This window comes from Centropristis striata, chromosome 4 (assembly GCF_030273125.1).
Source record: "Centropristis striata isolate RG_2023a ecotype Rhode Island chromosome 4, C.striata_1.0, whole genome shotgun sequence".
Taxonomy (NCBI): Eukaryota; Metazoa; Chordata; class Actinopteri; order Perciformes; family Serranidae; genus Centropristis; species Centropristis striata.
The window spans coordinates 14,948,666-14,963,028 of record NC_081520.1 but is presented as its reverse complement, the minus strand read 5'-3'; the positions used below and the strand labels follow the sequence as shown (position 1 = coordinate 14,963,028).

The 14,363-nt window shown below is 41.0% G+C and overlaps 1 protein-coding gene across 2 annotated transcripts in view; it reads right to left on the bottom strand.

The window, feature by feature from the left end:
- The window catches only part of tenm4 (teneurin transmembrane protein 4), a 169,531-nt gene that overhangs the window by 58,479 nt on the left and 96,689 nt on the right, over positions 1 to 14,363 (bottom strand). For both annotated transcript variants that reach the window (XM_059331878.1, XM_059331879.1), the window contains 5 exons: positions 9,046 to 9,147; positions 8,126 to 8,320; positions 6,403 to 6,603; positions 2,610 to 2,795; positions 124 to 150 (listed from right to left, as the gene is read on the bottom strand). In XM_059331878.1, coding sequence (XP_059187861.1) covers positions 124 to 150; positions 2,610 to 2,795; positions 6,403 to 6,603; positions 8,126 to 8,320; positions 9,046 to 9,147 — 711 coding nt within the window. The remainder of the gene's footprint in view (positions 1 to 123; positions 151 to 2,609; positions 2,796 to 6,402; positions 6,604 to 8,125; positions 8,321 to 9,045; positions 9,148 to 14,363) is intronic.

Here is a 14,363-nt window from a genome sequence, read left to right as displayed (position 1 = left end):
AGGTGCATAGTGTTTGCATATGTCAATGTAGGGGAAGAGCATGGTGTGTGTGCATGATTTGTTAATGCTGGCTTGAGTTACAATGGTGGGAGGGCAAAATAGAAGGAAGGAGGAATGCCATACCTTTCACTACCTTATCCAGATAGTGAGCTTGGGAGATAAAAGACAGGACATATAAGGGAGGTTTGAACAGTGCCACTTCCATGACAAGACAGCAAGGCAAGGTGTTAGTTTACATTACAAAAGGTAAATAATAAAAAAAAGGAAAGGTGCAGTCATGAAGCAAAATCATGCATTACAAGCAACACAACAGATACGATCCAACACAGAGGGAGAGGGATGAAGACGTAAAAAAGACGAGGGTTTATGGAACACAAAGAGAGAGAATGAGAGAGAGAGACAGAGAGAGAGAGAGAGAGAGAGAGAGAGAGAGAGAGAGAAATACATCGAGAGTGAGAGAGAGAGAGGGTAAATAAGTGATATGTTCAGAAAGAACATTTCAATCTGTCCCCATTTATCAACTGCCGGGATCGGCAGAATATCTCAGGGGAGTATTTCAAAAGCAACGTGATTGATGCACATATTACCACCCTTAAATCTCTCAAGCAATATTGTACAGGAGGTCAGGATGTTCAACAAAAAGTGCTTTTAATCTTGAAACACCTCTATAGACGATGAGGTCACAGGAGGCTTCACCAATGGCGGGGCCAATCTGGACCTCCTGTGCCCCCAAAGCATGGGGCCTGAGGCCAACGCAGAGCTCTCAATAATGAAAATTGATTTAAATTGAGATCTTTGGCTTCTTAATGGATGACACTGAGGAATATTCTTGTCGAGGGAGTGGGGATCTCAATATGGCACTTATAAAAGGCCCATCAATAATGTAAGGCCAGCATATAAAACATTCACAGACTGAGTCGAAGCTCTTTACTCAGGCAGCTCTGCCCCAAGATATGCATGAGAATACTGTGAGAAAAATTATTTTCATCTATCTGAATATGAAGATTTCACCTATACGGCTACAATTCTCCACTTGTGTCCCATCTCCCTGGTGACTTATATGAGTGGGAGTTGCAATTTTCTCTTCACTGAAATGCTGTGATAGAAAGAGAAGAGATAGCCATTGTTTTCCAACTTCCTCTAGCTGATGCTTGACTGGTTGGATCATAGAATTATAATGAGTGAGGCATGTTAGGTGGAAAACTGTCAACAAAGCAGTGGCTCGAAAGTTTATCCTATATTTAGCATCAAATTTTATATGACTGCCACACATTTTGTATATGTATATCAGTAAGTGCAATATTAAAATAAATGTGGAATAAAAACACTTCCCTCTAATAATTCCCTATAATATTCCACTTAAGCACACTGCCTGTGTGCATGTATTTACTTACTTCCTACCAATAAAACAAATAAATGTTTATTGTCAGTTATTAAGAAAAGAAATAGAAAAAGGGAGAGAAGAGAAGAGCAGAGAAGAAAAGAGAATTGATGCAACACAGGGAGAAAATGGAAAGTTGCAATCTTGCAAAGCAGGCATCACATAGCATGTCCTCTGAATGGTCTCCTCTGATGTTTAGAGGAGCTTTGACAGTCCTGACATAAAATATCACAAAGTATAAGAACATCACAACACTCGTCCTAATGAGCCCACATTACACTTTTACCATAAAACTGTCAAACATCAGAACATTCATCACCATAACTCTAAAATATCGTCATGCCGTCCTTATGGCAGTGGGCATTTCAAACAGGAGTCACAAACAGAGGTCAATGACTGCTTACTTGTGAAAACAACGTTGCTGCATCTGCTGTTGTTTATATTTACTGTATATATTACTGCAGTCACTTGTTCCTTATGACAAACAAAAAGTCACAACAAGGAATGCCACCTCTTCAGGAACTATATTGAAAGTACATTTTAATTATAAAGTGTGGTTCACACTTTGCATAGTTCAGTCGGCTCCTTCTGCCTCTTATTTACTTTCTGCGTAAAGAATTTTAAATAACAATAAACGAGCCAACCTTATCAACCCCTTCTGGCATTTTCTGCTAAAGGATTATGAAATCCACTACAAAACACAAAAACACTAAATACCTTTACTCTCTGGCAACACAATGAAAAGCCAGTCAAAACTTCTTTTTTTTTTAGGTTTTAGTGAGCCAAGGTTTCAAGAAAGCTTTTGACATTTAGTCATGGTCTTGAAAACTGAACGTCTGCAAGTGTTAGAATAAACATTGAGCTAAAAGTAGTGGTTGACCTGCTCACAATGACATGTCAGCATTTGAAATTAATAGTAAATGGAAAGGGAGAAAAGAAAGAGATGAGGAAAAGGATGAGTAAAATGAAAGGACACCTTAGCACATTCCCACATTAAAATGCATGAAGGCAAGCCTCAGATCCTTGAGTAAACCTGTTCATGCTTTACCGAGTTGCACAAATTCAATTAAGCATGCTTTTCCCTCTCTTCTCCAACTGGGCCCGTCCCCTCACACCCAGCGCTTCATACACACGCAGACAGACAGCCTACGCCTTTGTTGGCCCCCCAAACACACAGACATACACACACAGAGTCCCCCACCCAGCCCAGAACCTCGTCCCATCCTACCAATAGTGCAGTGTTCTCCGTTCCAACCCGGACTGCATTCACATTTGCCGTCCCTGCAAGTGCCATGTTCGTTGCAGCGAGGGTGACACGCCCTCTGGTCACACCCAGTGCCCATCCAGCCGTCGTCACAGCGGCAGGTGCCCGAGACACAAATGCCATGGCCACCACAGTCCGCTGCACAAATCTCTGTGGGAGACAGGGACATAGAAAAAGACAAAAAAAGAGAGTGGGGGAAGACGGACAGAAAGGAAGGAAGGGGGGTGGAAGTGGGATGGAAAGGGAAGACAAGGCGGTGACGGGACAAGCCAACAAGGGTGAAGAAAAGACAAATCCAGGAGTTATTGTCAGGGAAAGGCGGCCACGCTCCACTACCTTGTCTGATGGCAGCTGAAAAGAAATTCCTGCACCTCATAAGGGGCAATCCTCTTTGACAATACAAATCTAATAAGTCCATTATAAGGAAAAGACATGGATTGTGGCGGCCTTAGCAGACTTATTCTTCTCCTCGCTTCTTCTCCTCTTTGTAAATTCACCTCTTTCTGACACAAAGGGGGTAAAGAGGAAAAAATACACTGATGGAACTTTTTGTAGGAATGGCAAAAATATAAGCACTGCTATTTTGATTAAGCTGTAAAAGTTACTTTATTTTCCTTGTTGTTCATGCTGTGTTCATAACTGTGAAGCATTCCTTTGGGCTGCAGTTAGGAAGCAAGGCTCTGCAGAATAATTTAAGGCATATTCAAGGCATAAGATGTCAATATGCTGGTTTTATTTTACCTAAGTGCAGTGCACCAGAGGAAGAAGTACATTCATGACATGAAGGCGCCTGAGAGACAGAGTCACAGTAAAGCTCGGCTGGCGCTTTTGTGTGGCAGCTGAAAGACCTCCCTGACAGGCTGTGATAGAGCCTGGGACATTACCCACGTCTCATGAACTCGGGGGAGAGTATGACAAGACGGAAGCTCAAAGAAATTAAACACTGACAGATTTATTATGAATCTCATTGAAATGTTAACCTCTTTATTAACTATTATGTAAAAAGAAAAAAAACGAGAGGCTTAGCAGTATTGGCAACGAGGAACAATAGCCATGTATTCCTGGCTTATTAGCCAAGCCAATTCAAATATGACCACAGGGGACCAAAGTGGAGGTAAAATATTTTAATAAGTCAATTACTGTCTTTACAGAGCCAATTTTGTCATTGCTACAAATTAGATTTGAGTGGTATTTTCAACTGCAAACCATAACATGACTTGACCAGCTTTAAAAGCCTTTTAAAAAATCACTCTCCCCTTCTAATTACAGCTCAGGATTTAGTAAACTATGCAAATGCTAATTTTATATCTGACTTTTGATTTAGAGGTGCAGGATGCTAGCAGCATTTAAATCAGTGCCCCTCATGACTGCTTCATCTTAACACACACACAAACAAAAACGATTCGAGGTGCAAACATATGTCAAAACAGAAATCGCTTACAGAGGGCTGCTGCTCAGGCATCTTCTAATAATTATTTATTGTGGAGCCTTCTATATCCTCTAAAGACAATATTAACACAATTAAATAGGAGGTGCTAATGAACATAATGAACATCTTGAGTGATCTCATTAGTTAAATTAAAACCGACCCTCCCAGTCCCTTTCTCAGAATTATTAGAGCACATAGTGGTCAGAGAAAACAGACTCCAACGAAGTGCAAGACAACTGTTCACTCGGAACAAAGGAGGAACCTTTAACGTGATAAAGATGCAATTACAGCCTGCAGGCAAACCCTCATTATCCGTGGCCAGAGGAGTCCACAGTGAGAAATACCCCCATCCCCATGATGGCCGTTACCATTTGCACTAAAGGGCCGTGTAAACAAACTTTCCTCTGGGTGGGAAAATGGCAAAAATGGCATAAAAACACACATATTAAAGGACATAAAACCTCAGGCATTGTTTTATGGCTTGTAACAGCATTACTACCAACTGTGCACACCCAGGTTGCACTGTTCCAAAGCCACATGAGAAAATGAGTTTGTGACTTAAAAGTATAGGGGAGGGGGGATTAAAGAATCTTGAACGATATATTGAAAGCTTTCCATCTCCTTCTTCCCCCAGTCTGCAAGGTTATAGGCTGCCAGCTGTACTACCCCACCACCAAGCTTAGTGTTGTATTAGACCACAGAAAGCTCTACAATGAACAGGATAAAGGCGGATAAAGAGCCAACTCATCATCATTTACAGAGCTCTTTCTCTGCGAGGCAAACTCAGACTAACTGCCCATTTCCCTCAAAATCCCCGGGATTACCTAATAGGTCATTGTGTCTGCTTGGAATATAAAGGAATTCACGGATCCAAGTGACTGCAGGACCAAAAGGCTCGTTTCGGAAATATTTTGTGAGAATACAAATTATGTTGTCATAATGAAAGCAACTGTGTAAGCTTCTACAAAATCAGAGCTGATGCACTGGTTATCAACCCATCAGAGGCCTGTACAAACGGAGCTATGTAAAGCTTTAAGCTGCCAGAGAATGATCATAAAGCATGAATACAGTCTCATATGAGCACGTATAAGTGTGGCAAATGGTAAAAGTCTTAAGCTGACTACAGTAAAAAGAAAAAGAAATATTTAGCATCTGCCAACACTGCAAGTCAGTGATGTTACATACCTACATTTGACAGCTCTTTAACAATCTACCACAGAGTTCACTCAGGGTTTTCAGTAAAATACTTCTTTGGTAAATGTGAGCAGGCAGGCGGCTGTCAGGGCTGAACCTAAACTGTGCAGGACTTTTTTCATCCTGAGAGCCTCAAGAAGGTATATTCTAGCTGTAAAACTGTATCTTATGCTCAGCCTATTCTTGACTACCAAGAGAGAACATTCCCCACGGACAAAATGAACACAATGGGAACAATCCTCCGGAGCAGAAAAAGCTATCATCGGCTGTGAGCCTTGTGCCAATGTGAAGAAAGCCAGAACTCAAGAAAAAGCATTAACTTGCATTAGATCATGCTTCTGACAATATCCCTGCTATGCGCGTTTGCCGCTTTTCTCTGAGAGCTAACCATGTGGAGCTTGAGGATGAAACCATTCGTAAAAGAAATATATTTAGAGCAAAATCAACCACAGTTTGATTGCTAGCTGTGGACCTCCAACTGATCATTGATGTGAATAATGGGGGCTTTTATGTGAGCCATTTTCTTTTATAATAATCAGAAATGTTTACTTCTGTGAGAAGCCTTGCAATTACCAAAGCTATATTGAATCAAGCAGTGAGATAAAGTCTAACAAAAAGGCAAGGATTTTATGAACTGTAGAACTGATCTCAAGATTATTATGTGATGTTGCTGTCAGTCTGTCAGTTCTGAGGTATTAAATTAAAATTGGGAATATTGTAGGTTCAAAAATTATACAAGATACTTTAAAATATTCACTGATTGTTTCAGGATTTGATAATCATATCAGATTATATAACAGAGAACTGCAAATATAGATATGTTATGTTCCCTTCTGTAATGAAATGTAACCTCATCATAATTAAAGTAACGTTTTGATTTTATTTAATGCTTTATATAGATTCTTACACTGAAACAGGTACAATAATCATCCATATTTAACATGCTATATTCATAAGTACATAAGACCAAGCCATAAAGCAGGAAACACAGAAAAAAAGAAGATTTTGATTTAACCTAATTTAATATAAACTATGCAATTCTTTTTTTCTACTTGGTAATCAGAGCTAAACCAGCTCTGATCCTTGAAAGGGGAATTCTGCCAATGATTACTCTCATCTGAGAGAAGCACTCACCTGTAGAGCAGTCATGGCCTGTCCAGTTGGGATCACAGCTGCAGGTTCCGGCATCTGCCAGGAAAGCTCCGTGTCCAGAGCACTGGTCCATGCAGGAGGCCCTGGGGCTCTCACATCCTGGCCCGCCCCACCCCACAAAGCAGTGGCATTCTCCCTGGACACATACCCCTCGGCCTGAGCATGTTGGGTCCAGGCAGTCCACTAAAAGGGTTCCAAAGAGACAGTGTCAGACACACTAGTCACCTGCTGTTTCCCCCTTTCAGAGGCAACCTGGCGTCTCTATTTGAGCCTGAGTAGAATGACAACTGCAGTGGGCCGCAGCTCAGCGGCAGCTGCAACAAGCTTAGCACAAGTACAATGAATATACAGAGTCAACATGCAGAAAAAATAACACGAGGCGGCCCACTTTCACTAAAACTGGAGACAAGATTTACAGTCAAACGGATTAAATGCCACTGGGGTTTATGGTATGAAACTGCAGGTATTGCCAACACTCCTGCCTGCATGATCCCATCAACTGATAGTGAAAATTCCTCCCAAAGAGGGAAGGTGCCTTAATAGGAGCATGTTTCTCTAAAATGAAAGAAAGGATGATGAGAAGTTCAAAGCTGGAAAAACCAAAACCCACATTACCAGAATGTAAAGGAGAAAAGGGGGTAGAGTAAGGAAAGGCCTGGGGCAACAGCTAGACGTCCCAGGCAAGACAGTATGCTCCACTCTATTTTACAGACTATTTGAAGAAATGTGTGAGAGAGGAAGCCTTGTACCGGCTTCCCCCGGCTGCATCTTTTTTGTGCACTTTATCAGTGTACAGTGTATCAGTTCAATTAGTATGCAAATATAAAATTAATGCCTGATTCTATAGCATCCCTTCCCTTGACATCTTGTTTAATGATTGTTCACTTTGTAAGGCACAGGGGTTGTGGGACAGGCAAGTGGGACCCAAGCAGGAGCAATGTCTAGCCACTAAGAGCAGCAGGCCACGCCATGGCAGCTCCCCTTTACCATGACATAAATGGGTATAAAGGCCGTTATAGTAAGACAAACAGGATCTCTCGCCTCTTAGCAGATGGTTTGAGCACAAGGCACAAAGATCAGAGGCTAACTGACAAGAAACTCTCTCCTGGCAATTAATCATTGCGGCTGAAGGTCGCACGGAAGAAAGGTAAAAATGTTAAAGGGCCCTCGTCCACATTCCCCTCCACTCCGTATGGCTAGCACTCCACCCAAAATAGAATGGGGGCCTATGGATGTCACAACCCCCCATTTATCAAACTCCCAGGGTCCATTTTTCATCTTGAAATGAGAGCCTTCAAGAGCTGGCAAACACAATGGCTCCTTCAATCTTATCTGGGCAAGCCTTATCCAGCATCGTGAATGTGGAGTTCCTAATGGATTAACATCAGACTTTGTGTCTGAATTTCTGGCAATAAACGGACTGTTTCGATTAACGTAATGCCTTATGTCCATGATTTATCCAGGAAAAGTCACCTAGGATGCATATTGTGAAGTGTTATGGCTATAACGATCTTCATAAAGGATGTCCTGTCTTTACTACTGGATAGACTGTTAAATAAGCCATACTGACTTAATAGCCGTTCCCATTACGAGTATTCTATTAAAATGTCAAGCAATAACAAGCTAAGATGGTGGCTACAACAGCCATATTATGCAGGATGTTATAAGTTTAGGACATATTACCATGACGTATCAAAACAATCACCTTCTTCACAGTTTTCCCCTTTGTAGCCTGGGTTGCAGATACAGGTTCCCACGATGCAGGTCCCATGGCTGCTGCATGTGATGTCAATGCACTGGTTGGTGGGAACGTCACACTCGGAGCCCTTCCAGCCGCTGTGACACATGCAGCGACCTTTAAGGTATTGACCATTCCCACTGCATAGCACTGGACAGGCAGCTTTGAAAAGAGCAGACAGCATACATCCATTTGAATGGACTCCTCCAACCATAGCTTCAAAGGATAGCGAGTGTGTGCTAAAGCCTCGATCTGACAATGAACTTTCTGACCAAAATGTTAAAAGGTTTCCTTTACGTTGTGTATTATGCAGCACACAATACTGCACTTTGGCATCCAGTGCAGATGTGACCCAGTTCTAACAAAACCAAACAACAAATGTTTAATATCTACACAATGGCTGCTGTGTGGCTGTTAAAAAAAAGGAAAAAAAGTTGACTAAATAGTGTCAAATAAAGTGCTGATCAACACATGGATAGCAGATGGCAGTATGTGTGAAGATGTGACCAAAACAGACTACTTTCATTCTAGCACATTTGCTAAAGCTGTTAATTTAGCCCAAAATGAATACAGCCTTGGTTTTAATAATTAAAAGGATGGTTCAATACTAGTCCCATGATCTAAAACTCTTTTCTCAATGCAGTTATTCAAGAGTTCTTTTATGTGTAACACAAGACACCATTAGGAGAGATGGAGGTAAAAATGAATCATCTGGAGTAGAGCTGCCTAATTTAATAAGAAAGATCTGAAGTATAATAAAAAGTAATTGTAAGATTAAAATGGCTTTGTTCTGGTCACACAGTGAGTATAATTTTCTCGGCACCCTGAAATGTTATGTATGAATGATGTAGATCAATAAAGATGTTAGGACTGAAGGAGTGACTCACCTCGCCCACAGTCAGGTCCTTTGAATCCTAAGAAGCAGTGACATGTTCCAGCAACACAGTCACCATTCCCAAAGCAGTTACTGGGACAGTCGTCAATAGAATCTGCAAGAGAGCAATCAGGAGCTTTTCTGAGTAATGCGGTTTGAAAAACAATTTTCCTCCCACTCATTTTCTTTGGGTTGATTATTATCCCTTTGCTAATGACAGTGATAAACACAGGCTCCAATCCTGTCAGAAATTTTATTTCACAGCAAAACATTTTTGAGTGTTACTAATGTTCCACCCGAAAGGTGGAATTCACTACAAGAGTAAACAAGTACTCATCGTCTGGGCTTCGACCGAATGTCAGAAAGCAAATAAATTCTCAGAATGTTCCAACGCACTGGATGTGATAGTCTGACAAACCTAATCTGACGCCTTTTATAGCACTTTGGAGCTAGCCATTCGAAGCGTCAGCAACACTGGAACCAGCCTTTCCCCACTGCCATGGGTAATATAATATAATGGGCCCAAGAATATATGATATATATATACACACACACACACTGCAAAAAAAGGGGTGTCTAAAAACAAGATGCAAACACGATATCTGAGGGAAATTATCTTGCTGCATGGACAGAAAATTTCACTTGACAAGATTTCTTAAATTAAGATTGTTAAATCTAGAAAATCTAATCTAGAAATAAGCATGTTGAATTTTTTTTTATCTTGGTAAGAAACAAATAATTTGCAGTGCACTCTGCTGGGGCCAGTTCATCGCTGCTTGCAGCTTTAATTTATCTTGTTTTAAGAGTTAATTTCTTATTTTAAGTATGCAACATGCTTATTTCTAGATTTAATCATCTTAATTTAAGAAATATTGTGAAGTGAAATTATCTGTCAATGCAGCAAGATCATTTCCCTCAGATTTAGTGTTTTTATCTTGTTTTCAGACACACCTTTTTGCAGTGCAAATAGATATACTGTATACCTTTTTTGTTTTGTGGACATAGCAATAGAGATTTATAGTGTTAAAAATCCTTGTGTGGGCTATTGACAGCAGCTGTTTTGTAACATGTTCTTTCATTAAATTATCAATTGGGTCTCTGAAAACAACCTGTCCACCAGATCTGTATAAAGGCAGAAATTAAATAAATGAAACAATGGAAATTGCACCTGAGTATACAAAAGGTATCCTGGCACATTTATTACACGTACTTGGGCTCAAATCAAATATTGTGTGATTTTATCAAAGATCCCCAGTCATTCACTCTGATCCAAAAAGCATTTTCCACACAGTCAGTGGCACCTCACCATGTGCGCAGAACAGACAAATATAAAACACTGTAAGACACAACGCTGTCTTGTCTTTTAGCATGCCACTGAAAAAAACACAGGAGGCTGTGAAACAATTACAAACACCTGAAATGCAAAAAAACAAAAACATTTAATGGAAATAATTTTGCTGTGATGAAGACCTCCTGACAGAAACATGGCGCTTAAAGTGGCGGCGCTGTGTACCTAGTTAGAAGCTATTACAATAAATGTTTTTTAAAGCTTAAACTTTGCCTTGAGTCCTCTCAGAATATCATATGCTAATAGACTTTTTTTTTTTTTTTAATTAACCAGTCTCTGCCTTGTCCTACAAACACCTGCGCTGAAACATGTTTTCTGTGGAGAGAAACTACTACATTTTCATTGTAAGTTAGACTGTATTTAGCATTACATGGTTTACATATTGTGTGCACTCTATTAATTGTGATTGGCATGACCTTGCCTTCTATTGATCGTGTGGCTCAATTACTGTATCTTTCTTTGTTTGAGAGTAGTACTGTGTGATGCAAACAATCAGCACAGCACTCTACATCATTTTCTCTATTGATCCCTCTAACTAAATCAAATAAATTGGCAAAATAATTATTTCTGCTACCATGTTCTGACACTCACTTTTATTAGAAAAAAGAGTGACCACTGAGGCGCTCGACAGCCACAGAATTCTGAAACATGATGCTCACTGAATTAAGCCAGCAATGGTGCTGAAAAATATTCAATCTTGTCCATTGCCTTCAGGCAGCAGAGGCTCTGAGGCAAAACTTACTGAACAAAGAATCTCTTGTGCTCCACAAAGGGCTAGAAATGTGAGCCATGGATTCAGCTTCCCTTTACTCTGGAGAGTCAATCATCACTGAGGATGCAACGCAAGACAGAGAGAAAAGACAGAGACAGAGAGGGGGAAGGAGATAGAGACAGAGCAGAAATACAGTGAAAAGAGGGAGGGGTAGGCAGTGAGCAGAGAAATGCTGCTGATGTTTTCTGTGCTGCAGGCTTGCCTTTGCCATGTTGGGTTAGGGAGGGGAAGCAGGGGAGACTATCCTTCGGGTGGTGCAGGCAAATCAGCATTTTGGTGGGGTTTTGATGGATTCTAACAAGAACGTCTACCTATAGTAGGATGCCTGGGCTTTTTTTGCTCAAAGCTAGAGAAACCAGCAGTGTGTGTGTGTGTGTGTGTGTGTGTGTGTGGCCATTAGAAATTCCTCCCAGAAGTACAATTATGCAGGAGAGATTCCTGGGGTGAATCTTGTTACAATTTTATTAGGAGGGTCTATTCTGTTCTGATATTTATTACATGTCTGTCCGTCCCAGTAGTTGTGCTACCTGAGGTTTCTTCCATTTTTCCCAAATAGTTACTTTTATTATTATTTTTATTTTATTTTATTTATTTATTTATTTATTTTTTGGGGGGGGGGGTCTTTCCTTATCTGAAGGGACAGTCAAAGGTGGTTGTAAAGCCCGCTGAAGCTACTTTGTGATTTGTGATATTGATAAATTGACATAGGGATAAAAAATAAAAAAAACCCTAAGTGAGTCTAAATGGACAGGGTATGTTGATCATATAGGCCTAAGATCAGATTGTGTTTGAGTCTTTTTTTAGTTTTCTCTGTAATTGTCTATGTATATGCATTTTCTTTCAGAGAATTAAAGTGAAACTCCCCCTTATGTTCGAACTGTTCATAATGTTAATACATAAAAATGTTAAAAATTGGGCCTGGGAAGAAAACTGATGTTGATAATAACTATGGATACAGATTGAAAATCCTGACGGTTATCTTTTCTATGATTTAGTTTTCTTTGCTTTTCCTATGTATCAGGAACCTGTAAATCTAAGAGAAATTATGTTTTGTTTTTTAAGAAGGGAAAATATCCTACGTAGTATGAAACCTGTTGGCCTCAATAAAGATAAAATTAAAATAAAAAAAACCCTAAGTGAATTTATTAATTTAGTGTTCACCAACCAAGGCACTAAAAAGATTCAACTTAAACTGCTAATATGTTATGGGGGCGGCATTCTACATTAATGTTCCTTCTAATTAAGGTTATCTTATCTTAATCTATCATGGGTATCTCTGGTGATCAACAAACCATCAAATTGAACATTTATAATTGAGTAATGGTGAACTGCAGAGTTCGCATTCTGAATGCTGTCTCAGTTCAGTAGACTACGCACTTCCCATGTCTACTGGCTGTGTTTCCTCTGAGAGCAAGTAGGGAAGGCCATGAATATCTCTTAGCCACATACTCGACATAGGCCAACGCATAAATCATGGATTCAAGCAGAGCTTCATTGAAATTCATTACCCTTTCACATCAGGGGAGCTAACTATTGTGCGAGTCTCTCCAGTCGGTGAGGACAGAGTAGCGTGCAGTAGGCAGGTTTAATCAGCACCTTGCCATGCTCTCGGAGGATGCTCAGCACCTTTGAATGATGGCTGGTTGTGTACAGAAAGAGCCTCTGCTATACAGTGAGGCAGGATATAGAGTAAGACATTGGTGCTGGCTCTTTGATTCCTTTTGCTTCTCTCCCATGTACGGGAAGCCATGTCTAGGCTGAAGCATGTCTGGCACCCGGCAGCAGGGACAAATGGCTTCATGCTCCAGAGGGCTGTGATACAAAACATTCAGTGGGACACATTTCACATTGCCATGGAGCCACAGCCAAGTAATGAGAAGCAGCCCAGATTAAAGACAGGGACGTTCCATTCCCCCAGATGTATTATGGCACAGCTATGTGCAACAAGCAAACCTTTCATTTAATACATGTGTGCAGCACAAGGTACCTCACTCTTGGTGAAATAAGACATTTCTTCCGACCAACACTGTCAGAAAGACTAAAATAATTTTACTGTTAGTGTCATATGAACAATGCTACTTGTGTCTCTCTGTGCGCCTGTTCTAGATATTGTTCACATATATTTCTATGCCTGGGCATTTCTATTTGAAGGTCAACTCTATCCCTCCATGGCTCAATACAATTCAGGCAGTTGGTGAGATTCAATTTCTGCTGAAGGGCACTTAACCGGTGACCCATTTTAGAAAGGGCCCCTCTGCCTCCCTCTGAGCTCCTGTGGGCAGATCAGCTCTGATACAAATGAACAGAGGCAGAATTCTAGCTCTGACTAACTCTGCCCCACCCCATCCGCTCCCCATTCCCATCTGTTGCACAGAATACCTTATCTAGTTGTGTTTTCTCTGATGCAAACCACAGGAGGCCCTTCATGCACACCCAGTCAAGAAGAAATCAGCAAAAGTAAACATGCTGCCCTGACTCCCCCTCCTTGTGTCATATCATATATTAAGTATTGAATTACAGCTGTTGTTGGCACAGCAAGGGGGGCACCTCATGCCTGCCTCCACTTGGTGTTACATTGGTGTTGAGGACAGCTTCTCATCGATCTGCTGCCTGGCACAGCCCCTGTCACAGATGGACTCTGGCCCAGGAGCTTTTAATTAAAGAGCATGTGAGAACAGCTCCCAGCTGCCATCCCTGTGAAAGTCGACACCTCGGGCCCTCTCACACCTTGCTTGATACAGCAGTGCCAATCAAAGGTGCTTTAGGGAGAACAAAGAGGAGCGTACAAAATGAAATCACCTCCACAAAGAAGGACGTATGTCTGAAACACAGCCGCGTGCCACACACAGTTAGTCAGAGTGGAGAAATATCTTTCCTACTTTGATATATGGAAAGTAGATGGAAATTGGAGCAAATCATGATCAAAAATTGCACTAGCAGGAGGGTACAATCATACTTTGAATTGTATGCAAATGGTTCCCAGAAGCTGGACCCCTGATTCGCTCAGAAGACACTCAGGCTAATGAGGATATTATGATCTCTCAATGCCCTACTCAGGGGCATGGCAGGATAGCACTGATGTCCTGATTTTTGTAATATTCAACTTCACCTTGATTAACCTGCACTTTTCTTGACTATTGAAATCTGCCAAAAACTGCCTCTGACTCATGCCCCAAGTCTGGGCTGTTTGCGGTGGAGTGCTGCTGGTTGG